The following is a 27,689-nucleotide window of genomic DNA, read 5'->3' as shown; positions in this document are numbered from 1 at the left end:
GGCGACGAAAATGATAAAGGGGATGAGACAACTTCCCTATGAGAAAAGGCTAAAGCGGCTGAGGGGAGATATGATAGAAGTCTATAAAATAATGAGTGGAGTTGAACGGGTAGATGTGAAGCGTCTGTTTACGCTTTCCAAAAATACTAGGACTAAGGGGATTGCGATGAAGCTACAAGGTAGTAAATTTAAAACGAATCAGAGAAAATGTTTCCTCACTCAACGTGAAATTAAACTCTTGAATTCGTTGCCAGAGAATGTGGTAAAGGCGGTTAGCTTAGCGGGGTTTAAAAAAGGTCTGGACGGCTTTCTAAAGGAAAAGTCCACAGACCATTATTTAATTGACTTGGGGAAAATCCACTGCTTAATTCTGGGATTAGCAGTATAAAATGTTTTGTACTTTTTTGGGATCTTGCCGGGTATATGTGACCTGGATTGGCCACTGTTGGAAACAAGATGCTGGGCTTGATGGACCTTTGGTCTGTCCCAGTTTGGCAACACTTATGTACTTATGAAAGTGAGGAAAGGGAAGAAAGAGGGGGAGTGAGTGGTTACCTTGAGCGTGAATGAAAGAAAGGGATATGTGCCTTTTGTGTCACACCAGAGATGTGCATTTTTCAACTTGTGCATCTGTGGGAAAAAATGCTGAGTACACCTGCTCGAAGCCTGTGCATTGAGAGTCGGGCTTAACATTGTTTATTTCCAAGCACAGACTAGTAGGAGGAAGAAAGGACCATGAACGAGGCCTCACCACAGCTTGTTTCCTGCAAGAATTTATTAATCAGCAACTGCACATGGAAGATTAAATAGTTCACCACAACCACAGGTCCTGTGTCCTCAGAGTATGGGGTTTCAAGAGTGGAGATACTTGCTCTTGGGATTCAGTGTTTTCTCGATTTACCGTAACCCTTCGGTGTTTGCTGGTCAGGAAAAAATAACAAAGCCAAAACAAAAACGGAAGACACTTTTCTGTTCTTCCAGGAAATGCTGTGCAGCCAGCTCTACAAACAGAGGTGTAGAAAGACCAACCTTTATTGAAGAAATAACTGGAAAATGAGTACAGGAAATGAGCTGTTTATTCTTACAGGAGGCTAATAGATACATCTGACAGCTGTTTATCAGTGGTCTGTGATTAAATCTGGCAGAAGAAGAAGATAACAAGATATACATTCCTCCTTAATTTGAACCAGCACTATCCAAAGTCCTCTGAGATCTTCCCAGACCCTCCAGAAAACTGATATGGGGTCATCTTTGACTCTTCTCTCTCCTTCTCTGCTCATATCCAGCAGATCGCCAAGACCTGTCGTTTCTTTCTTTACAACATCTGTAAAATCCGCCCCTTTCTTTCCGAGCACTCTACCAAAACCCTCATCCACACCCTTGTCACCTCTCGTTTAGACTACTGCAATCTGCTTCTTGCTGGCCTCCCACTTAGTCACCTCTCCCCTCTCCAGTTGGTTCAAAACTCTGCTGCCCGTCTCGTCTTCCGCCAGGGTCGCTTTACTCATACTACCCCTCTCCTCAAGTCGCTTCACTGGCTCCCTATCCGTTTTTGCATCCTGTTCAAACTTCTTCTACTAACCTATAAATGTACTCACTCTGCTGCTCCCCAATATCTCTCCACACTCGTCCTTCCCTACACCCCTTCCCGTGCACTCTGCTCCATGGATAAATCCTTCTTATCTGTTCCCTTCTCCACTACTGCCAACTCCAGACTTCGCGCCTTCTGTCTCACTACACCCTACGCCTGGAATAAACTTCCTGTGCCCCTACGTCTTGCCCCATCCTTGGCCACCTTTAAATCTAGACTGAAAGCCCACCTCTTTAACATTGCTTTTGACTCGTAACCACTTGTAACCACTCGCCTCCACCTACCCTCGTCTCTTCCTTCCCGTACACATTAATTGATTTGATTTGCTTACTTTATTTTTTGTCTATTAGATTGTAAGCTCTTTGAGCAGGGACTGTCTTTTTTCTATGTTTGTGCAGCGCTGCGTACGCCTTGTAGCGCTATAGAAATGCTAAATAGTAGTAGTAGTAGTAGTAGTAGAGTAATCTAAGAAAGTATTATTTCACGGAAAGGGTGGTGGAGGCATAGAATGACCTCTCGGTGAAGGTTGTGGAGTCGAGGACTGTGTCAGAATTTAAAAAGGCATGGGATAAGCATGTGGGATCACTTAAGAAAAGGAAGAGTTAGGGGTTACAGAGGATGGGCAGACTGGATGGGCCATATGGCCTTTATCTGCCGTCATGTTTCTCTGTTTTATTTTTATTTTATTTATTTGTTACATTTATATCCCACATTTTCCCACCTATTTGCAGGCTCAATGTGGCTTACATAGTACCGTAAAGGCATTCGCCAAGTCCGGTAGAGAAAAAAATACAAGGTGATATTCAGTGGGTTTTTTTCTAGCGAAAAAGGTGCCGGTACTCAAATGTCAGGAGACCCTTCAGGGGAGGGACCCACCCCACAATAGCCAGGCCCCCTGCAACCAGTCACAGAATCTATGACAAGGCAGAATTGGTGTGTAGAGTCTGAGCTCTTTCATTAAAATGTGGGGACCATGGGTCGATTTTAGCAGACAATGGAAAAGGTACAGGTACTCAGTACCCCCTCAAAAAAAGCCCTGGTGATATTATGGTCAAGAAAAGGTACATGTGTTTCAGGTACCATGGGGATAGAGGAGAGGAAAGGTTATATGGTGTCCATTACGAGCTTTGGTTCAGAGCGCAATAAAGCATGATTAAGAGGGTAATCCTATAAGGGACATGAGCGGGTAGAACAGTGTTTTACATGTTCAGGTGCTCCTATAAAAATGCCCAGGAGTCTAAGCTTGTATAAAGTAGTAATACCATCCAATAGAGAGGCAAACCAGGAGCGGTGATGTTATGAATGGGGTCAGAACCCCTCTCAAACTTACCTCTTTCCTGGGGGTCAGCTTCTTAGCTGGCTTCTGTTTCTTTTCTCTGTCCTTTCTGAGCTGGCTCTGTCTCTCTGTGCTGGCAGCTTCCAGCAGCATGGGGTTAATTGTTTTACTTTACTACAGCTGTGTGGGTGGACTGAGTTAGCGCTACCTCTCTTTGGGTGTACTGGCTTCAAGTGCTTCACGGTGTTGCATTGGTGTGGGTTGGGCCTCTCTGGGTCAGTGTGCTTTTGCCTGGCTCTAGGGAGAGTGACATCATCTGGGAAGGCCTTGATAAGGAAGTGGTGTTCTTTCTTTCGGGGCCTTCGCAACGTTTGCTTCTGGCTGCTTGCTTTAGGTCCAGGTTAATTTAGTGCAGTGTGCACTTGTGACTTGTGTGTTTGACTTCCCTGTTTTTCCCTATTGTTACGGTGTGTAGCACTGCTGTTGGTGCAGTGCTGGAGTTTGGTGCTGGGAGCTCCCTTGTTAGTAAGTGTTTAGGAAGCACCTTTTGTTGTTTGGGTATTTGGCTTTCCTGCTTGTTTCCTTGTGCTTTCCCCGCTTTTCCTCGTGACCTGTGTTTAGCTGCTGTAGCTGGGTGCTTAGGAAGCACCAGTGTTAGGTCTGGCGTTTGTCTTCCCTTCCTTTTCCCTTGTGGCTTCCCTGCACTTCTGTTAGTGTAGGGCGTAGGAGCATCCCTGTTAGTTTCTGTTAAGAGCACTGCTGATAGTGGAGGGCTTAGGAGCTCTTTGGTTGGTGCCGGGCTTAGGAACACTTTTGGTCAGTTTAGGAGTTAGGCGCACTTCAGCTACAGCCTGTTCTAGTCCTGGTCCCTGTGTCGTCCAGTAAGTCCTGCCGGCTACTCAAACCCAGGAGCTCAACTCCTGGGGGGCTTAGTAGCTAAGTGCAGGTGAAGCTGTGTGGACCAGTCCAGTGTCCTCCTGTCCGGGGGATTCCAGTCCAGTGTTCCAGTCCGGGGTTCCAGTCCTGTGTCCTCCAGTCTGGGGAATTCCAGTCCCGTGTTCCAGTCCGTGTGTTCCGGCTCACTGGGCGGTGCCTGCAGTCCCTGCCGGTGTCGGTGTGCTTGCCCAGCATTGGTTGGTGGGTTTTGCCTGCTGCTCTCGCTCCTCGTCAGCAGCCCAAGGGCTCACGTTTGCTCCAGAGCCCGGCCCCGCGGGCTTTGAACCTGAGAACCCGACAGGTGATCAGGAGGCTGACCTAACACAAGGAGTCCAGGGTGAAGAAGTGAAGATGCAAAGAGCTGAAACGCTGGTGCATTGGATCTTTGCAGGGGTGTAGCCAGACAGCCAGTTTTGGGTGGGCCTGGGCCCAAGAGGGGCAGGCAGAAGAACCCCATCCCGTCCCACAGGTGATTTGGTCTCTCCTTCTCTTGCCTGCATGCCATATGGTCTCTCAAACATCCCCTCTGTCCCGCATACCTTTTAAATAGCAGATTTTCACCGGCAGCGAGCAGCAACTAATACAGACTGCCCATGCTGGGCCCCACAGCCTTCCCATTGATGCAACTTCCTGTTTCCGCATAGGCGGGACTATGTCAGAGGGAAGGCTGTGGGGCTGGTGCGAGCAGTATTCACCTTCAGGTGAAGATTTGCTATTTACAAGGTATGCAGGAGGGACAGAGGTTGGCAGTTTTCAGCTGGTGGGGCTTGGGAATCCCTGTCAGCCACATCATAGGTGTGCTGCTACTGGGTGGGCCTGGCCCCCACCCTTGGCTACGCCACTGAGTCTTTGTTCATCAAATAAATCCTATTTGTGTGAAGTACTGAGGTCATATCATGCTATTTCCATCATCGGTTGCTCACCCTGGACTCCTTGTGATGGGTCATCCTGCTGATTAAAGTAAGAGCACCGACACGACGGTAGCGGTTTACAACCGAGCACCTATAGGAAACGTGAAAAAATGCATAAAGGCAGCAAACGCGTGGATGAGCTTTAATAAAAGTGCCGAAAAGAGAGTGACAGTCGTTCTTTGTATGAGCGTCCGACTCTTCAGCGGTGTACGGAAAACATTCAGAGGCAGAGGCCAAACGAGGAGCAGTGTGTAGGAGTTTACCATTTAGCTAACAGAAGCAAACGGCAGGTAATCTAACACAGAAAATCTCTTTGTACTAACTTGGGGTTAAAGCTTGGTGGAAAATATCTCGGAGGGCTGAGTTTCCCTTAGAATATCTCCTTTTGTTTTCCTTCATTTCAGAGGCCACTCGAGATGCACCAAGAAATCTCTCCATAATTCATGTTGTTGGTGGTGAGTTTCTTGGCTTTGTGGTCCAGTAGAAGCCTCGACTAATGGTTACACTAACTTCCATCGCACAAAAGTACTTGTTTGCTGCTTGATTGCATGCCATTGTCTGCCATAGTTCGGATCAGTACTGGATTTTGTGGCTACTGTTGCATCCTCCCTCTGTGGGAATCTCTCATTCACTGCTCATTTCCTCTTTGAATTCTGTCTTTGCAGGTGTTCTGTTCAGCTGAAAGCCAAGCAGCACGGTCGAGCTGCAAACAGGGACTCGAATAAGCTTAGGTACTGTTTAATTTAATTATTTGCTCAGGATACAGTAATACTTACAAGAGGTCGTAATTTAATAACACAAGTTTGCCATCAAAGTATAAATAAAAGGGAGACATTTTTCGAAGAACATTGGCCATTAAAAAACCCCACACGTGTTCGGAACATTACAAACCTTGTCTGCTTCCTCACTCCATAATTTAATACAGCGGACCAAGAGAGTTCAATGTAATATAACGTAGTCTCTAATGCAAGAATACATCCCAAACCCAAATGCAGATAAAATCATTACATATAAAAAAGAGCTATGATAAACTAGTATATTATAAAGGCATTTTTTAATATGTCAGTGACTACAGAATGAATAAATAAATACGGCCCTTAAAACTAAAAGAAACAGGTTGTATCCACGAAAAGTGGCCAGGAATACCCAGTCTAAAACTGCCCTCTATAGTCATCTTCTCATTTCCCAGTATTTATCACCTTTACTACTACTACTTATCATTTCTATAGCGCGACTAGACGTAGGCAGCGCTGTACACTTGAACATGAAGAGACAGTCCCTGCTCAACAGAGCTTACAATCTAATTAGGACAGACAAACAGGACAAATAAGGGTTAAGGACAAAGAGTTGCAAGATTCCGGAATCCCAATGTAGCAAGATTCTGTGCAGAATCCCAAAGAATAGCAAGATTCCGGAATCCCAAAGACTACTGCTACTACTACTTATCACTTCTATAGTGCTACTAGACATACGCAGCACTGTACACTTGGACATGAAGAGACAGTCCCTGCTCCACAGAGCTTACAATCTAATTAGGACAGAAAAACAGGACAAACAAGAGATAAGGGAATATTAAAGTGAGGATGATAAAATAGGTGAATTTTAACTCAGAAAGGAAGGGAAGCATCACTTCAGAGTATCCAAAGAGCAGAAGAGAGATTTTGGAACAATAGCAGCAAATAACAGACTGAGTCTGCTGTGGCTCCAACGTCATCTTTCACGCAACATCTCATCTGAGAAAATGCTGGGGGTGGAGAAGGGAGGAAGAGCATTTCCTTCTGAAGGTGCAAAGCAGTGAGATGGCAGCGCTGTCTGTGAATGGCTGAAGTTGAGTCTATCAGCAGTAACACGTGGCATTGCTTGCTCTATACAGGAGCGGTCAGTGGACACACAGCACGGACGAGGGCGCCAACTGAAAGAAGAGGTGCTACCAAAGGGGCACGTAGCCCCTTGTCCTGGGCAGTTCCACACGGTGCTGTCTGAATGCAATGAAGTGCCTGAAGCTTATCAGCAGCATCTGTGTCATGATGCTCTGCCAGGTGCCTTCGATTCTTCTAACTCAATCCGGTATGTACATGGTTTTTTTTTTTCTTCTTCTGATTGTAGACAAGAGCGGTGCTGCTTTGCCCACAGAAAAGGTGCACATATAACCTTCCTTTCCTTAAACAAAAATAGTATGAAACAAAACAGGCAACACAGAAAAAAATCTAAAAACAGAAACAAGTGATGCTAGAAAGTCAGAAACCTCAATCTGAAGGTTAGTCCAGACAATGCTTTTGTAAATGAAATTGAAATTTTATTTTATTTGTGAGCGGTGTAGAATGGGTAAAAGTTCAAAATGTAAGTATTGCACAAAAGGAAAGTATGTCAGGCCTTATTTCAGCCCTTGATTCCTTACGCTCCTGGGCGGATTTTATGATCTCAAGACCAATATTGTTTTGTGGTACCAATTATTTCTAAGGCAAGACTAGACTGGACAAAATATTCTGATTTTTTTTTTTTTTGTCTTTTTCCCAACACTTTGGAATGCATTTCCTTTATCTTTAGGGAGGGAGACTGATTATACAACATAGTAACATAGTAGATGACGGTAGAAAAAGACCTGCCCAGTCCATCTAGTCTGCCCAACAATTTAAACTCATATGTGGTACTTTATGTAAATACCTGACCTTGATTTGTTTCTGCCATTTTCAGGGCACAGACCGAAGAAGTCTGCCCAGAACAAGGCCCACCTCCCAACCACCAGCCCCGCCTCCCCCTACCGGCTCTGCCACCGGCTAAGCTTCTGAGGATCCATTCATTCTGAACAGGATTCCTTTATGTTTATCCCACGCATTTTTGAATTCCGTTAACGTTTTCATCTCCACCACCTCCCGTGGGAGAGCATTCCAAGCATCCACCACTCTCTCCGTGAAAAAATGCTTCCTGACATTTTTCTTGAGTCTGCCCCCCTTCAATCTCATTTCATGTCCTCTCCTTTTACCGCCTTCCCTTCTCCGGGAAAGGTTTGTTTGCGGATTTATACCTTTCAAATATTTGAACGTCTGTATCATATTACTCCTGTTTCTCCTCTCCTCCAGGGTATACATGTTCAGGTGCGCAAGTCTTTCCTCATACGTCTTGTAACGCAAATCCCATACCATTTTCGTAGCTTTTCTTTGTACCGCTTCAATCTTTTTTACATCCTTAGCAAGATACGGCCTCCAAAAATGAACACAATACTCCAATGACTTGTACAGGGGTATCAACACCTCTTTTCTTCTGCTGGTCACACCTCTCTCTCACCGCCTTGTCACACTGTTTTGTCGCCTTCAGATCCTCAGCTACTATCACCCCAAGATCCCTCGCCCCTTCCCTACCTATCAGACTCTCCCCACTTAACACATACATCTCCCGTGGATTTCTACACCCTAAGTGCATCACTTTGCATTTCTTCGCATTGAATTTTAATTGCCAAACCTTAGACTATTCTTCTAGCTTCCGTAGGTCCTTTTTCATGTTTTCCACTCCCTCCCGGGTGTCCACTCTGTTACAAATTTTAGTATCATCCGCAAAAAGGCAAACTTTACTTTCTAACCCTTCAGCAATGTCACTCACAAATATATTGAACAGAATCGGCCCCAGCACCGATCCCTGAGGCACTCCACTACTCACCTTTCCCTCCTCCGAGTGAATTCCATTTACCACCACCCTCTGGCGTCTGTCCGTCAACCAGTTCCTAATCCAGTTTACCACATCGGGTCCTATTTTCAGCCCATCAAGTTTATTTAAGAGCCTCCTGTGGGGAACCGTGTCAAAAGCTTTGCTGAAATCTAAGTAGATTATGTCCATAGCATGTCCACGATTCAATTCTCCGGTCACCCAGTCAAAGAATTCAATGAGATTCGTTTGCGGTAATGTGGGCATGTGTTTTGGACGCATGCAGATCCATTTTTCAGCGCACCTGTAAAAAAATGCCTTTTGGGGGGGGGGGGGGGGCGCCGAAAATGGACATGTGGCAAAGTGAAAATTGGTGTGCGTCCATTTTGGGTCTGAGACCTTACTACCACCCATTCAGTTAGTGGTAAGGTTTCACGCATTAACCAGGCGGTAGTGGTCACCACCCGTTCAAGTGCCGATTACCACCTGCACGCTGGAAAATAAAAATATTTTCCTGCGCGCGTAGTAGACGCACGTAAAAAAAATGAAATTACCGCTTGGGCCACGCGGTAGCTGGGCAGTAAATCCAAACTGATGCGCATTGAGCATGCGTAGGTGCCTTACATGGTTTAGTAAAAAGGCCCCTTTGTATCTGTTTATAACCTAAGTGAAGTACAATCAATACATTCATACAAATAAAAAAAACCCCAACTAATAATCACAACACAAATACACAGACAAAACCAAATAAAAATTACATATTTATACTTTACAAACTTGCATAAAAATGCGCCTTCAAATGTTTCCTGAAAATTGTAATCTCCTGTAAGTGCCCCCCTCACCCCGCAAACCCACATTTCTTCTGTCCAGAGATACCAGCAGTTGGCTGATTTGTCATTCAAAATAGGGACAGAGGGAGGCCATCACGAGGAGCCATGCAATCATTCCCCCACGCATATAACTAAAGCAAGGTAAAAGAAATGTTGGGGAGGGGGAGGAGAATGAGTATTACGTATTGCGTTGGCATTGTAAGTAGTAATACTATGCCATTGTTATTTGAATATTTTTACTGCTATAATTGTCTATTGCTCATGATTTATTCTTACTGTACACCACCTTGAGTGAATTCCTTCAAAAAGGCGGCAAATAAATTCAAATAAATAAATAATCCTGAATGCCCTGGGTGTAGAAAAGGCTTGTTCAGGTAGAAGTCTGAAAACGTGAAACTTGGTCAAACTTGGTCTTCTCCTACATAAGCGTGCAACTGTGGAACGCACTACCAAAGGCCATAAAAACAATGCACGACCTAGCAATCTTCCGAAAACTACTGAAAAACTAACCTGTCCAAAAAGGCATACCATAATGATCTATCCTAAATACTAGACAACTAGACTCTACATGAACTAGACAAAACCGAAATTTCCACACTAGACGGATAACATACTAATGTGGTAACACAGTAGATGGCGGCAGAGAAAGACCTGTACGGTCCATCCAGTCTGCCCAACAAGATAAACTCATATGTGCTGCTTTATGTGTATACCTGACTTTGATTTGTATCTGCCATTTTCAGGGCACAGACCATAGAAGTCTGCCCAGCTGTAGCCCCGCCTCCCAACCACTAGCCCCACCTCCCACCACCGGCTCTGCCGGTGCTACGTGCTACTAATGATAACCTACGTGCTAGTAATGAAAGTTATGCAATACGCACTACCACTTTATTTCATATACCGGAAATGATCTTTCTATAGTTGATTGTCTAACTTATTCTATAATTCACTTTATCATTTAGGAACTTTCTCTATCTGGAAATGGCGATCGCCATTACGGCATAATGTAAGCCACATTGAGCCTGCAAATTGGTGGGAAAATGTGGGATACAAAGGCAATAAATAAATAAATAAATGAAACATCCCTGAATTTAGTTCTGGGGTTACGTTTCCCTTTCTGGTTTTACCGAAATGATTCACTGTTCCATTACTGATTTAATCAAATTGCTGCGAGGTGATAGGCTGAAGATTCGTGACAGGAAATGTCTCAAGTTCCTGCCCTTAGCTGTGAAGTGTTCCACGGGAGGCTTTCTATTCTATAGTAATACATTCAAGGAAGACCAGTTTTCATATATCTGACAATGTTAGACTGACACTTACTTATTTTATTTATCGCATTTGTATCCCACATTTTCCCACCGTATGGCAGGTTCAGTGTGGCTTACATATTGCTAAAAAGGCGGTTACAAAATTTAGATTTGTAGAAGTCTAGTACATAATACAGAAGTACAATAAACGCGTAGGTTGATATAGTAGCATATTTTGAGAGAGGTTAATATTATTGTTTTCCATTTCTGAATGGTGGTGTGGGATTAGGCAGATCCAGGGGGGAAAGACTTCTTGAAAAGATGTGTTTTTAGGGTTTTTTTTTCCTGAATTGTAGGTAGTTTTCTGTGAGTTTCAGATCTTTAAAAAAGGTATCATCTTATTTTCTTTTCCATGTTTTATTTTGTTTGATTTCTATTGATAACCTTTAAGAGTGGACTAACACGGCTACCACACCTCTCTACTTAAGATCTTTGGGTAGTGAGTTCCAAAGTTGTGTGCTTTATTTATTTATTTATGACATTTTTACCCCACGTTAGCCCAAGAGTGACTCAGGTTCAATGTGACTTACATAACAATCAATTAAATGAATGATACATATTAAAAATCACATAAACAGCATTAGAACATGCAAATAACATTAGATGTGATGATACTAAAGATTTTCTACAATATGGCTTACCATATAGCTGAGGGCCCAAGAGCAGGTTTTTGATGCGTGGTACAAAGTCATTGGGATAATTTGTTTGTTAGCTCAATGACACCTAGATCTTTTTCTTGGGTGCTGATTCCCAAGGTGGACCCTAGAATCAGGTAACTACGATTTGGATTATTCTGCCCAATGTGCATCGCTTTGCATTTGCCCCATTAAATTTCATCTGCCATTTGGATGCCCAATCTTCCAATTTCCTAAGGTCTTTCTGCAATTTTTCATAGTCCGCATATGTTTTGACAACTTTGAATACAGTAGTTTTATGTCATCTGTAAATTTAATCAGCTCACTTGTCGTTCTTATTTCCAGATCATTTATAAATATGTTCAATAGCACCGGTCCCAGTACAGATCCCTGTGGCACTCCACTATTCACCCTCCTCCATTGAGAAAAATGGCCATTTAATCCTACCCTCTGTTTTCTGTCCAATAACTAGTTCCTAATCCACAAAAGAACATTGCACCCTATCCCGTGACTTTTTAATTTTCCAAGGAGTCTCTCATGAACACTATCCTGCTTATAATCGAACGAGAAAAACGCCCAAGTTCCAACCTAAATCGGGAGATGGACGTTTATCTCACAAAAACGAATAACGCGGTATAATCGAAAGCCGAACTTGGATGTTTTCAACTGCACTCCATCGCGGAAGTGTACAAAGTTGACGGGGGCGTGTCGGAGGCGTGGTGAAGGCGGGACTGGGGCATGGTTATCACCCGAACAGAGATGGGCACCTTTCGCCGATAATGGAAAAAAAGTATGTGTTTGTAGCTAGAATTTAGGGCACTTTTCCTGGACCCTGTTTTTTCACGAATAAGACCCCAAAAAGTGCCCTAAATGACCAGATTACCACCAGAGGGAGTCGGGGATGACCTCCCCTGACTCCCCCAGTGGTCACTAACCCCCTCCCACCACAAAAAATGATGTTTCACAACTTTTTATTTTCACCCTCAAATGTCATACCCACCTCCCTGGCAGCAGTATGCAGGTCCCTGGAGCAGTTGTTAGGGGGTGCAGTGGACTTCAGGCAGGTGGACCCAGGCCCATCCCCCCCCCCTACCTGTTACAATTGTGCTGCTTAATGCTTAGTCGTCCAACCCCCCCCAAACCCACTGTACCCACATGTAGGTGCCCCCCCTTCACCCCTTAGGGCTATAGTAATGGTGTAGACTTGTGGGCAGTGGGTTTTGAGGGGGATTTGGGGGGCTCAACACACAAGGGAAGGGTGCTATGCACCTGGGAGCTCTTTTACCTTTTTTTTTTGTTTTTGTAAAAGTGCCCCCTAGGGTGCCCGGTTGGTGTCCTGGCATGTGAGGGGGACCAGTGCACTACGAATCCTGGCCCCTCCCACGAACAAATGCCTTGGATTTATTCGTTTTTGAGCTGGGCGCTTTCATTTTCCATTGTCGCTGAAAAACAAAAATGCCTAGCTCACAAATTGTTGAATAAAACATGGACGTCTATTTTTTTCGAAAATAGGGTTCGGTCCGCCCCTTCACGGACCCGTTCTCGGAGATAAACGCCCATGGAGATAGACGTTTTCATTCGATTATGCCCCTCTATATCAGCCAACTCACCTTTAACCACATGTTTATTCACACCTTCAAAGAAATGAAGCAAATTGGTGAGGCAAGATTTCCCTTGGCTGAAGCAATGCTGATTTTGTCCCATTAAACCATGTTTGTCTATGTGTTCTGTAATTTTATTCTTTATAATAGTTTCCACTATTTTGCCCAGCACTGAAGTCAGGCTTATCAGCCTGTAATTTCCCGGATCACCCCGGAACCCCTTTTAAAAATTTGTGTTACATTGGCCACCCTCCAATCTTCAGGTATTACGGACAATTTTAACGACAGGTTACAAAGATCACTAACAGCAGATCAGCAATTTCATATTTGGGTTCTTTCAGTACCCTGGAATGACTACTATCAGGTCCAGGTGATTTATCACTCTTTAAACTTGTCAATTTGGGTCATTACATCTTCCAGGTTCACTGAACTTTCTTTTAATTCCTCTGCATCGCCACCCTTGAAAACCATTTCTGGTGCAGGTAGATTTCTTACATCCTCTTCTATAAAGACTAAAACAAAGAATTCATTCAGTCTCTCTGCTATGTCCTTGTCTTCCCTGAGTTCCCCTTTTGCTCCTTGATCTAATGGTCCCAAGGATTTCCTCGCAGTCTTTCTGTTTCTGATGCACCTGAAAAAGTTATTACTATGAGTTTTTGCCTCTGTGGCAAGTTTCCCTTCATATTCTCTTTTAGCCTTGTTTATCAGTTCTTTGCATCTACCTTGCCAGTGCTTATGTTGCTTCTTATTTTCTTCATTTGGCTCCTTTTTCTATTCTTTGAGAGATGTTCCTTCGGCTCTAATGGCCTCTTTCACTTCACCTTTTAATCATGCTGGCTGCCATTTGCTCTTCTTTTCACCATTGTCAATACGTGGAATACATCTGGTCTGGGCTTCCACAATGGTATTTTTAAACAACATCCATTCCTGATTTAAAGTCCTAGCCTTTGCGACTGATCCTTTTAGCTTCTTCTTAAAGACCATTTCCCTCATTTATTGCAGTTATCCTTTTGAAAATTAAATGCTGCTACAGTAGATTTCCTTAGTGACTCCACTCCAGATAGCTCCCCACTATTTCCCAGCTGACCTAACCTCTCGTACTGTGCCCTGCATTCCATTAAGGACTAGATCTAAAATAGCTCCCCTTCTTCTCGGTTCTTGGACCAGTTGCTCCAAGAAACAATCATTTATTGCCTCTAGGAATTTTACCTCCCTAGCATTTTCTGGCGTAACATTGACTGGATAAATATTGGGGAAATTGAAATCACCCATTACAGTATTATACTGTTGCCCAATTTGCCAGCTTTCCTCATTTCTGTAAACATTTCTTCTTTTGTCTGTTCTTTCTGTCCTGGTGGATGGTAGTACAGCCCTACAAGAATACTTCTTCCCTTCACACATGGAATTTCTATCCATAATGATTCCTCACTGCTACCTGTTTCATGTGGGGTGTTTATTTTGTTTGACTCAATTCCTCTTTAACATAAAGCGCAACCCCCCCTCCAATTTGATCCAATCTATCATTGCAATATAATTTGAACACTAAAACACAGTGTCCCGTTGATTGTCCTCCTTCTACCAGGTCTCTGAGATGCCTATTATATCTGCCTCTTCAGAGCCGGTGGTTGGGAGGCGGGGCTGGTGGTTGGGAGGCGGGGATAGTGCTGGGCAGACTTATACGGTCTGTGCCAGAGCCGGTGGTGGGAGGCGGGGCTGGTGGTTGGGAGGCGGGGATAGTGCTGGGCAGACTTATACGGTCTGTGCCACAGCCGGTGGTGGGAGGCGGGGCTGGTGGTTGGGAGGCGGGGATAGTGCTGGGCAGACTTATACGGTCTGTGCCAGAGCCGGTGGTGGGAGGCGGGGCTGGTGGTTGGGAGGCGGGGATAGTGCTGGGCAGACTTATACGGTCTGTGCCCTGAAGAGCACAGGTACAAATCAAAGTAGGGTATACACAAAAAGTAGCACATATGAGTTTATCTTGTTGGGTAGACTGGATGGACCGTGCAGGTCTTTTTCTGCAGTCATATACTATGTTACTATTTAGCTCTATATACTCCAACTCTCCCATCTTATTTTTTAGGCTTTTAGCCTTTGTATAAAGGCACTTCAAACTGTGTTTTACCCTTGCATCTACAAGCTGCTTAGAAGTTGACGGGGATGATTTGCATCCTTTACTCTCTTCTTCCCTTAAATACTCATGGCTTTCCTTTACAGTTGTTGAAACCTCTCTATTGGGCTTCCCTAAATGCTCTGTTTTAATAGTATCCTTCAAGAATATTTCACACCAAACCATGAACTCCTGGGCAACTGTCGGCTTTCCCCCATTATAGTTTAAAAGCTGCTCTATCGCCTTCTGATTTGATACTGCATTTATGCCGAAAGGCACCAAAGCAGTTCACAATACTATAATTACAAAGATGAAAACATATATACAAGATCTCAAAATACAGGATTTTTATCAGTTTAACATATACAATACAGAAGTAATTCAGGGGCCCTTTTACCAAGCTGCGGAAAAAATGGCCCTTTGCTGGCGGCAGGGACCCTTTTTACTCCAGTGGGTAAAAAAGCCCCCAGCACACATGGCCATGCGGTAAGAGAACTCTTACTGCATGGCGATGTGGCAGAGAGCCCTTACTGCCACCCACTGAGGTGGCGATCAGGGCTCCCGCGCTAACCCAGTGGTAATTGAGCAGTGTACGGTGATGCCTGATTACCGCTGGGTTACTGTCGAGCAAAACATTTCCAGAGGTTTTCTTTTTCGCTTAGAAATGGCGCACGCTGAGTCCCGGCGGCTGTGTTGGGCATCGGCAGCCCTGAAAGAGCGAGCAGTAAGCCCGGGTTGGGCTTTCCGCCGCTCTGTAAAAGGGCCCCTCTGTCTTTTCCATTGCAGTTACCCAAAATACTGAACATAAAGTCAGCTTTTCACAGCTTTGCAAAATTGCAAATAGCTTCCCATGTACCCGATGTCCTTAGGCTCCTGTCCAGTTCAATCCCGCTGAGCTGGCTGGCTGCCAGTATTCAGTGGTACTAAATATCCCCACCAACTGGCTGTCGCCTCTTGGCTAGGTTAGGAGTGAGCTGGGGCTGGAGTTTGAAGAAATGGCAAATTAGCCAGTTAGCAGCAATATTCAGTCTGCTAACCGGCTAAGTAGGGGTATAAAGTTAAAACAGCAAAATGGCTGTCCTAAATCGATGCAGTGAGTTAACCGGGAGTATTAGTCAGTGCCCGGTTAACGTCCAGGACAGCGGACTTACGTAGAGGAGCATAATTGAATGGGCCACCCATCTATAAAGGTGGCCATCTCCGAGGATGGCACCACGAAAGGGCGTGGCAACCCATATTATCAAAACAAGATGGGCGGCCATCTTTCGTTTCGATAATACGATCGGGGTAGGCCTAAATGTTGAGATCGCCAACCCTAGAGATGGGTGGCCTCGGTTTTCGCCTATAATGTAACCGAGGACGGCCATCTCAAAAACGGCCAAATTCAAGGCTTTTGTTCGTGGGAGGAGCCAGCATTTGTAGGGCACTGGTTCCCCCTCACATGCCAGGACACCAACCAGGCACCCTAGGGGGCACTGCAGTGGACATCACAAATTGCTCCCAGGTGCATAGCTCCCTTACCTTGTGTGCTGAGCCCCCCAAAACCCCCTCAAAACCCACTCCCCACAACTCTACACCACTACCATAGCCATTAGAGATGAAGGGGGGCACCTACATGTGGGTACAGTGGGTTTTGGGGGGGGGCTCAACATTTTCCACCACAAGTGTAACAGGTAGGGGAGGGATGGGCCTGGGTCCGCCTGCCTGAAGTGCACTGCAGTACCCCCTAAAAACTGCTCCAGGGACATGCATACTGCTGTGATGGAGCTGGGTATGACATTTGAAGCTGGCATAGAGGCTGGCAAAAAATGTTTTTTAAAGTGTTTTGTTTTGGGTGGGAGGGGGTTGGTGACCACTGGAGGAGTAAGGGGAGGTCATCCCCGATTCCCTCCGGTGGTCATCTGGTCAGTTTGGGCACCTTTTCGAAGCTTGGTCGTGAAACAAAAGGGACCAAGTAAAATCGGCCAAATGCTCGTCAGGGCCGGCCTTCTTTTTTCCATTATCGGCCGAGAGCGGCCATATCTTAACCATGCCCCAGTCCCACCTTCGGTACACTGCTGACACGCCCCCTTGAACTTTGGCCGTTCCCGTGATGGAAAGCAGTTGAGGGCTGCCAAAATTGGCTTTCCATTATGCCGATTTGGCTGGCACTGAGAGAAGGCCGCCCATCTCCCGATTTGTGTTGGACGATGGGTGCCCTTCTCTTTCGAAAATAAGCAGGATAGTAACATAGTAGGTGACGACAGATAAAAGACCTGTATGGTCCATCCAGTCTGCCCAACAAGATAAACTCATATGTGCTACTTTATATGTATACCTGACCTTGATTTATCCTTGCCATTTTTGGGGCATAGACCATAGAAGTCTTCCCAGTACTTGGCCCGCCTCCCAACCACTGATGCTGCCACCCAATCTCCGCTAAGCTTCTGAGGATCCATTCCTTCTGAACAGGGTTCCTTTATGTTTATTCCATGCATTTTTGAATTCCGTTACCGTTTTCATCTCCACCACCTCCCACGGGAGGGCATTCCAAGTATCCACCATTCTCTCTGTGAAAAAATACTTCCTGACATTTTTCTTGAGTTTGCCCCCCTTCAACCTCATTTCATGTCCTCTAGTTCTACCGCCTTCCCATCTCCAGAAAAGATTTGTTTGTGGATTAATACCTTTCAAATATTTGAATGTCTGTATCATATCACCCCTGTTTCTCCTTTCTTCCAGGATATACATGTTCAGGTCAGCAAGTCTCTCCTCATACGTCTTGTAACGCAAATCCCATACCATTTTTGTAGCTTTTCTTTGCACCGTCTCAATTCTTTTTACATCCTTAGCAAGATATGGCCTCCAAAACTGAACACAATACTCCAAGTGGGGCCTCACCAACAACTTGTACAGGGGCATCAACACCTCCTTTCTTCTGCTAGTAACACCTTTCTCTATACAGCCTAGCAACCTTCTAGCTACGGCCACCACCTTGTCACACTGTTTCGTCACCTTCAGATCCTCAGATACTATCACCCCAAGATCCCTCTCCCCATCCATACCTATCAGACTCTCCCCGCCTAACATATACGTCTCCCGTGGATTTCTACTCCCTAAGTGCATCACTTTGCATTTCTTCGCATTGAATTTTAATTGCCAAACCTTAGACCATTCTTCTAGCTTCCGTAGGTCATTTTTCATGTTTTCCACTCCCTCCGGGGTGTCCACTCTGTTACAAATCTTGGTATCATCCGCAAAAAGGCAAACTTTACTTTCTAACCCTTCGGCAATGTCGCTCACAAATATATTGAACAGAATTGGCCCCAGCACCGATCCCTGAGGCACTCCGCTACTCATCTTTCCGTCATCCGAGTGAATTCCATTAACCACCATCCTCTGGGGTCTGTCCGTCAACCAGTTCCTAAGCCAGTTCACCATTTGGGTCCTATCTTCAGCCTGTCAAGTTTATTCAAGAGCCTCCTGTGAGGAACCAACTTATTCAGTGCCAGGAGCCAAGAATGCCCTGCATCGAATAACCAGGGTTAGGTCAGCCCGGGGCTGGAAGCAGCTTGCAAGGGGCTGGAATTTACCCTGTAAGTAGCCTTTTCTTTAGAGTTATAAAATACTAGTGCCATTTTTAAATGCCATTGTGTTTACCATTCAGGAGGACATATTTAAGTTCTAGAACTTATTAGAAGAAGATGTGGTAACAGCGGTTAACGTATCTGGGTTTAAGAAAGGTTTGGACACATTCCTGGAGGAAAAGTCCATAGTCTGCTATTGAGGGCACCGCTTGCCCTGGGATTGGTAGCATGGAATGTTGCTACTATTTGGGTTTCTGTTGGGTACGTGGCCTGGATTGGCCACTATTTGAAGCAGTGTCTATTCTTATGTTCTTATGCCTGTCTAGCTAAAAATTACTGGATAAGTTAGCAATAGTTGGCTTCCTAATACCTTTGTTGTTTGGCGAGTAACAGGATATGCATCAGAAAGAAGTAACAGCTACTGAATAAACTGTACATTTGTGGTCTCTCTTTGTCTTGGTAGATGGCAAGTTGGTTTTAAGACGATCATTCCCAGAATTACCGCCACATCCAGGAGCCACAGTGAGGTTCTCCTGCAACATCTCCATGGTACAGTACAATTACGCTGAGCTGAGGATGAACTGGTATAAGACGTGCTACTCCAGCAAGTCTGACATGATTGTACAGTTTTCTCCTCAAAATACCAGTGTCACAGATGCACGGTTTGAGATCCGCTGGAACAGAACCACTGGCATTGCAGAACTGAGTATCAGAGACCTCTGGTATAATGACAGTGGCAGTTATTGTTGTATGCTGATAGATGTAACATCACGAGGCATCTCAACGAGCAATTTACTGAATCTCACAGTGACAGGTATGTCTTGAAGGGGTTTTGCTGGTAGACAAGCTTAGTAAGGTTTTCATCAGGTTTTCTGTATGAAGAACTGGAAACATCTTTCTGATGCATACCCTGTGATTGCTGAGGGCATTTTAGTTCTCGCGTCCTGTGTGCCTTTGGAGTCTTTAGGAGACTCTTCGTGCCATCAAAGTAGATATTTTCAGCCCTTGGAAGTTCACTCAACGTGTGGGTCTCTCCACAAAATCACCAGTGAGGAAGTGAAAGCGCTGGAGAATATATCCCGATGGACTGGATGACTGCTGGATGGTTTTATTTATTCTGCCTCGCCTCACCCTATGCGTGGAATCAACTTCCTGAGCCCCTACGCCTAGCCCCCTCCCTACCCATCTTCAAATCCTTGCTCAAAGCCCACCTCTTCAATGTTGCTTTCGGCACCTAACCTTTATACCTTTCAGGAAATCTAGACTGCCCCAATTTGACTGCCCCTACTTGACTGACTGTACATTTGTCCATTAGATTGTAAGCTCTTTGAGCAGGGACTGTCCTTCTATGTTAACTTGTACAGCGCTGCGTAACCCTAGTAGCGCTTTAGAAATGTTAAATAGTAGTAGTAGTATTTATTTATTTAAGGGGAGGGCTTAACAGTTCCTCCTTCCTCATTTCAGCTCAATGGGAAATAAAATTGGGATTTGAGCAACATAAACCTTCATTTGCATCTGTGTGGGGATTTGCCCCCTTCCTAACACTGGTCCTATTCTGGAGTTTGTATCAAGCTTCCTTCCCAAATCCTATATCCTGGGCTCTTAATGATGACCAGCCTCTTCCCTCCCCCGCCCCTTGCATGTTCCTTGGTGCGGAAGAGCCAGCTTGTGGATTGAACTGGGGGCCCATACACATGGCAGTGCACAGCACTGCTGGTCAGCCACAGGGGCCAGTGCTGACCGTTAATTGAAAACACATTTTTCTTGCCCAGCAGTTTCCTCCAGTTCGTTCGGTTTTCCATTTCCATTAACACCTGCCCTCTGTTGAGCTTCACTGCCACGAATTTCCATTTGCAACTGTGTTGGAGCATTCCTGTATTTAAGGAGTACACATGTACAGTCCTTGAGGGCTGCAAACTATTTAGGGTTTCAGAATATTCCTAATAAGTTTGGCATGACATAGAATAGCAAAGCCTATTACCTCCTATGTATGTCAATCTATCTTATGCCAATTCATTAGGGTAGTTCTGAAAACGCAATTGGTTTCTGGCCTTCAAGGACTGAAATTGTGCACCCCTGTCCTATTTTTATAATCCAAGTCCACCCTTTCTCCTCCCCCCCCCCCCCCCCCCTCTGCACACTTGGCCCAACCCAATGACTGTCCTTGGCCTAAATCTGTAGCCCACAGCAATTTCTGCAACTCAGCATGTGTATCCTGAGTCTGGCCAGTAGGTGTCACCACTGTGCAATGGCTGAGATGCCCTCCCCTCCAGAGCCTGCGGGAGTGAGGGAGTAGCCTAATGGTTAGTGCAGCGACCGGGGAACCAAGGTTCAATTTCCACTACAGCTCCTTATCACTCTGGGCAAGTCAGTTAACCTTCCATTGCTCCAGGTGCAAAATAAGTACTTGCATATAACATGTAAACCACTTTGATTGTAACCACGGAAAGACGGTATATCAAGTCACTTTCCCTTTCCCTCTGCATCACTCCCCAATCCTTGCTGGTACATGGACTGGGAGATGCAGACATAAATGGCTTTTTGTCAGCTACAGCTAATTTGGATCTTCTCTTCAAATTTACATAACTATCTAATCTGCTGAAATCCTACTGTTTAATAATAAAACTATGATTGTGATCCCCGGGTACAGTAAGGGCTTTGTATGTTCTCATTAATCTAATGAAAATTGAACACAATAGATGCCTATAGATAATTAAAAGAGCACACGGCAATCTGCTTGCATTTGAAACATATAAACTAGAAACAATTGATTGTGTCGGACACGTACCAGTATAAGGAAAATTCTTTCTGCCTGGTTTCAACTCTGTTTATACATTTCCCCCTGGATTCTATATAGTTCGACTTGAGTTGCTTATGCAAATCTGGTTGTATTCTGGATTTTCCCCACGCAACTTAATTAGCTGAACAAGCCAATCAGCACCGATAATTGAACTTAACAAGCAATTACTGACACTAACTTGATATAGTTAGAATTTACACGCAACACATGTCTAAGTGCATTCTATAAAGTGATGCAAGTAAATTCTAAGACCTGGATCTAAAAAGACGGCACAGTCATGGGCGGGTCATGGATGTTCCTAGAATTTACGTGTGCTGTTATAGAATATGTCCGTTTTGCATGTAATTTGGGTGTCAGCATTTACTACTACTACTACTACTTATCATTTCTATAGCGCTACTAGATGTACGCAGCGCTGTACACTTGAACATGAAGAGACAGTCCATGCTCGACAGAGCTTACAATCTAATTAGGACAGACAAACAGGACAAACAAGAGATAAGGACAAAGAGCAGAATGATTCCGGAATCCCAAAGAGTAGCAAGATTCCATGCAGAATCTCAAACAGTAGCAAAGATTCCGGAATCCTACAGACTACTACTACTACTTATCATTTCTATAGCACTACTAGATGTACGCAGCGCTGTACACTGACCATGAAGAGACAGTCCCTGCTTGACAGAGCTTACAATCTAATTAGGACAGACAAACAGGACAAACAAGAGATAAGGGACTATTAAAGGGAGGGTGATAAAATAAGGGTTCTGAACAAGTGAATAAGGGTTAGGAGTTAAAAGCAGCATCAAAAAGGTGGGCTTTTAGCTTAGATTTGAAGACGGCCAGAGATGGAGCTTGACGTAGTGGCTCAGGAAGTCTATTCCAGGCATATGGTGCAGCAAGATAAAAGGAACGGAGTCTGGAGTTAGCAGTGGAGGAGAAGGGTGCAGATAAGAGAGATTTACCCAGTGAACGGAGTTGCCGGGGAGGAATGTAGAGATGAGAGTGGACAGGTATTGAGGAGCTGTTTAGTGAATGCACTTATAGGTCAATAAGAGGAGTTTGAACTGTATGCGGAAACTCATAGGGAACCAGTGAAGTGACTTGAGGAGAGGGCTAATATAACACTGACGGAATATTAGTCGTGCAGCAGAATTTTGAAGAGGAGAGATGGCTAAGTGGGAGACCTGTGAGAAGCAAGTTGCAATAGTCTAAGCAAGAGGTGATAAGAGTATCTGATGCGTGGATGTTGGAGAATATAAACTGGTCAAATATAAAGTCAATGAAGTTGGTCTTTAAAAAGACCTTTAGGTGAAAAAGACTTACTCGTCGATGGGTTAAGTTACCAGTCTTTTTCACCTAAAGGTCTTTTTAAAGACCGACTTCATTGACTTTATATTTGACCAGCTTATATTCTCCAACATCCGCACATCAGATACTCTCTGCCCATTGAGACTCCTGATGCAGGCCTAGCGGCCGAAACACAATGTTTGTGTCGAGTCTTTTTATCTATTAAACGTTGTTTTTTTTTTAAGAATTCATCTCTCCAGTCTTTGGTTTCCGTGGTCAAACATCCCACTTTTTCTTTTACCTTGTGTCTCCCGTGGGGCGTTCGAGTTCTCCGCCTTTGGAGGATTTTCCTCTCACATTGCACAACACTATTGTAACTTCACCAAAATGTAAACTGTAAGCCACTTTGAACCAAAAGTTGGTTGTGGATAATAGTGGGCTACAAGAATGCATAAATAATTAAATACAAGCAGTTAAATCTTACCCCTATGTTTACAAAGCCATACACTAGTGGCTGCCGATGCAGTAATGCCAACACAGCCCATTCAAAGTAAATGGGCTGTGTCAACATTACTACTACTTATCACTTCTATAGCGCTACAAGGCATACGCAGCGCTGTACAGCATACATGAAAAGACAGTCCCTGCTCAAAGAGCTCACAATCTAAATAGGACAGGTAAACAGACAGAATAACTAAGAGGTGAGGGAATTAAAGAGGTGGGGATAAAAGGGTACAGGGCAAGTGAGTAGTGGTTAGGAGTCAAAAGCAGCGTTAAAGAGATGGGCTTTTAGCCTGGATTTGAAAACGGCCAAAGACGGGGCTAGACGCACAAGCTCGGGAAGTCTATTCCAGGCGTGAGGTGCAGCGAGATAAAAGGAACGGAGTCTGGAATTAGCAGTAGAGGAGAAAGGGACAGATAAGAGAGATTTATCCACAGAACGAAGTACCCGAGGTGGGGCGTAGGGAGAGACAAGAATGGAGAGGTATTGCACATTAGTGCACGGCAGCTGCTAGCATGGCTTAGTAAACAGGGGGGGGGGGGAGCGAGGGGGGGAGTCATTCAAAATTCCTTCTCTTTATTTAGATAAATTAGAATGGGTAAAATTGCTTTCTTTTACCAAGCTGAATTAGCTTATTTATTTAAAAGTCTTCTATTCCACTTAATCTGTAGTTCTTAGCAGATCAGACACCATCAGCCTGCAGTAAGTCATGCATTAATGGGATTTTTGGTTAGGAGGCAGAGGGTGGGGCATGCGCTGGACTTGCTGTGCACTGACTGAGTTAATGCAGAAGCTCTAAATGCATCTGCATTATTTAACAGCAACTTTAATGCACGGACAAAATGTGAGAATTCAGGGACCACCTCTTCTTGATCCCGCTGTGCGTTAAAATCCTGTAAGATAAGCCCAACATTTAATGCACTTTAGCCAAGGGCCCCGTTTTTTTGCAAAATAAGAAGTGGATCAAGCCCGGAGGGAACTTTAACCAGAAAGTACAATATTTAGTGGTTAATGATGTGGAAAACTCCATCTGCACTAATACTGAGCCGCAAACAAGTGGATTTAGCTGGATATTCAGTAGCATTTTAACCAGAGAAGTGTGGTTGAATATCCAGGTACATTAACCTGGTTCTCTTTACCCTACTCAGTGGGTTTTCAGTATTAACCTCAATGTTGATCCTTCCCTATAAGACTAACTGCTCTGATACCAAGTAGTACAATGTAACGTTGTTCAGGTCAATACACAGAAGTATTTATGTGCTTGATAGAGGCACCAACTTCCAGAGCTGGCTAAAGGCATGAACCCTGTCAGGCACCGGCTTAGGGCACCAAAAGCCTGCCTCACCGGCTCATCCTTCACAGCTCGGTGGTCCCTTCCCTGATCACATGCTGGTACCTCTATGGGCATATAAATAAATGCCCCTCTTTAATTTTGCTCACATATGCTTCCACTTTACAAAATGTTTTTGATTATTCATAGAAAATGCCACCTATGTACTGCCAAAAACATCAAGCACAACTCTTAAGTACAAACTACAGAATGACATTGGGACAGGGACAGGGCCAAGCTTTGTCCCCATGTAGTTCTCTAGTATTACCTGCCCATTGTAATTGTGTGATAATGGAATCTGTGTGGAAAATACTCTGACCTCAGAGAACGCAATGTTGTATAAAGCCTTAAATGACTTTCAACGGTCCAAGTTAGACCTGAAGCCTGAACAGGGGTTATACTATCTATAGAGCATAACCCATTCCCCGGCAGCCGATGAATATCATTGGAGGGGAGGAGGGAGAGAAAAGGGGGGGGGGAGGAACAGAGCTGAGATGATAGAGGAATATGATCAATGGACTAGAATTATGATATATCAATATGCGAGCCTCTCAGATAGCCGGAGGAGATCCCAGATGGAAGAGGTTGGAGAATGTTTATCATTGGTTATACATGTTGTTGTCATATGTTTCGGGGTGGTTTATAGTAAAGGGGGGGGAGGTTGGGATGGTAGGGAGGGGACGGAGGGCATGGAGGGAATATACAATCAAAAGTTTATGGATATTGCTACAAGTGCATTAGGGATGTTTTTTTTTTGTGCCTGATCTTCGGAGGAGTTCTGTTCAGCCTCATGCGTTACATGTCTTGAAATGGTTTATTTGATGAAAGTTCCATAATACAAAACCGTTTAAACATAAAGCCTTAAATGACATTTCCCACTCCAGTCATGGCTGTAATGACTAATCCTGATATCTCGATCTGCTCGTACCTTAGAAAAAATAGAAGAACCATCCACTGTCACTCCGGAAGTGGTCCCGCCACACACCAGTAACATCACAGTACCAGTTAGCGTGACATCGGCTAGCATTGCAGTCCTGCTGCTCCTGCTGTTGGGATACGTTTTGTTTCTCCTCATTCGCAAGACTGAAGGTAACGGATCTAGGACTTTCTGCAAAAAAAAATACATTATTAAAAAGGGACAAGGGAAGGAGCTTGTCCTATCATGAAACCGGCCCTTGTCATTAATTATTACAAAGACTTAAGGTTTAGGTGGAGAAGAACAGGGGTTCCAAATTCTCTCCCCCACCCCCCCCCACCTCATTCTTATTCTGTGTCTCCTCCTCCCCAAAAAGCCCTTTTGAGAAACTCTTGGATGAGCAGGAAAAAACATCCATAGAATGAAAATGATATTGATTTGTTCTTTAATGTCACAGTCCCAGTATTCCCGGCGCCCTTCCTCTGGTTCCCTTAGACCTCTTCTTGGTGACCTCTGAGCTAGTGTCGAAGAGCAAAGCTCAGCTCCAATAGTTTAATGGTCAGGGGACTAAGGAAAACTCTTTCAGTACCTTATTAGAAATTTAACAGCAAAGTCTGATAAGTTATACATTCTTAATTCCAGAAGGGAAAAGACCACCCAGGGGTGTCAAAATAGTAATAACTTATGACTTGACTTGTTCCATATTTCTAACTTGTGACGTTCAAAGAAGGTAGGTGAGATTTATCGTATAAACCAAAAATTTGTTAAGAAATACATCTTCTGTCGCTTGAAGATTTGCCGAGTTTAGATGCTACTTAAACTCAGTCTAGTTTTGCTTTGGGTGGGTGTACGTATTGTTGGAAAAGTATGATATGCTTTAGCACCATTCAGAGTTTCTTTTTGAGACTGTCCCAGGACTGGAATAGCAGAGGCGTTGGGCTGTCTGAAGTGAGCTTCACTAGCAAACCCAGCTCTTGCGTGCCTAGTTTCAGGTCCCAATTGCATTAATCAGTTCCATCTTGAACGCTTTCAACCTTGTCTCTGCTCTGAAATATTGTAGATAGGGTTCTAGTACATTCTGACTCACCACAGCCAAGCGCTGACTAGAGTACACAACCCACGGATGAAAGAATAAGTGCACAAAAGCATAAAGTGCTCCTCAATGTATTCAGAGGACCCACAGCCTACATGGTGGTTACACATTCAATCAGTGAGTGGAGATAAGGTATTTCCTTTAGCTGTGCAACTAAGCAGGCCACGCTTCCCCAGGGATGTGCGTCTGTACACCAGGCCCAACACACACTTCAGAGATGGGGAACAGCGTTGAAACTGATGACCAGGTTATGTATTGTAGCTGACTAGAGCAGTCAGGGAACTGTTCAATTTCTCTTTCATTCTTCCAAGATCATAAGGGGCTTCATGTGCAGGATGCACACGAGATAATGGACGAATGGTGTTTGTTTTATTTCATATTTTTGTATCCACGTCCGGATTTTGAGAGTTGGATAACCACAGCAGGCTACATTACGGAGCCCCCTGACCTGTCCTTAGCAGAATAATGCAGCATTATTTAAAGTATTGTCAGATAGCAGATGTGCATTACTTTTGCACTGACATTTCTAGGTCTGGATTCTTGCGCAGTTTTGTATCTGTCTTGAGCTCCTGGCGCAGCACTGAGATGATGTCTCTGGTAACTGCCAGAGTCCAAGTCTGATCTTTCTAACCGAGTATGTATTCCCTTCACAGAGCGCAAGAAACCGCAAAGTGACAGCAAACATTTGGTAAGATTTTTTTTAAAAATTAATTTTGCCTGCTGAATTGTTGAAAATTAAGATTTTTGTTATTGAAAAGCACAGGTTTTGAATTGTTTTCAGATAACACATTGACAATACCAACTGCAATGTACATTCAGAATTAAAGATACACCCCCTGATAGGAATGGATCCTCAGGAGCTTAGCCGAGATTAGGTGGCAAGAGCCAGTAGTGGGAGGCGGGGATAGTGCTGGGCAGACTTATACAGTCTGTGCCAGAGCCGGTGGTGGGAGGCGGGACTGGTGGTTGGGAGGCGGGGATAGTGCTGGGCAGACTTATACGGTCTGTGCCAGAGCCGGTGGTGGGAGGCGGGACTGGTGGTTGGGAGGCGGGGATAGTGCTGGGCAGACTTATACGGTCTGTGCCAGAGCCGGTGGTGGGAGGCGGGACTGGTGGTTGGGAGGCGGGGATAGTTCTGGGCAGACTTATACGGTCTGAGCCCTGAAAAAGACAGGTACAAATCAAGGTAAGGTATACACAAAATGTGGCACATATGAGTTATCTTGTTGGGCAGACTGGATGGGCCATGCAGGTCTTTTTCTGCCATCATCTACTATGTTACTATGATATTTAAACTTTGCAGTTAGTGCCAGCTGCTCCCCCGATGGTGGCATTGAAAATCCAGGTATAGGGATACCTGGC

The 27,689-nt window shown here is 44.5% G+C and overlaps 1 protein-coding gene across 1 annotated transcript in view; it reads left to right on the top strand.

The window, feature by feature from the left end:
- The first annotated feature begins 5,379 nt into the window (after nt 1-5,379).
- The window catches only part of PDCD1 (programmed cell death 1), a 30,572-nt gene continuing 8,262 nt past the window's right edge, over nt 5,380-27,689 (top strand). The window contains exons 1-5 of the mRNA XM_030216674.1: nt 5,380-5,445; nt 6,588-6,781; nt 18,863-19,213; nt 25,252-25,407; nt 26,981-27,015. Coding sequence (XP_030072534.1) covers nt 6,703-6,781; nt 18,863-19,213; nt 25,252-25,407; nt 26,981-27,015 — 621 coding nt within the window. The 5' untranslated portion in view covers nt 5,380-5,445; nt 6,588-6,702. The remainder of the gene's footprint in view (nt 5,446-6,587; nt 6,782-18,862; nt 19,214-25,251; nt 25,408-26,980; nt 27,016-27,689) is intronic.

The sequence above is a fragment of the Microcaecilia unicolor genome, chromosome 10 (assembly GCF_901765095.1).
Source record: "Microcaecilia unicolor chromosome 10, aMicUni1.1, whole genome shotgun sequence".
Classification (NCBI taxonomy): Eukaryota; Metazoa; Chordata; class Amphibia; order Gymnophiona; family Siphonopidae; genus Microcaecilia; species Microcaecilia unicolor.
This window is presented reverse-complemented; position numbering and strand designations above follow the sequence as displayed.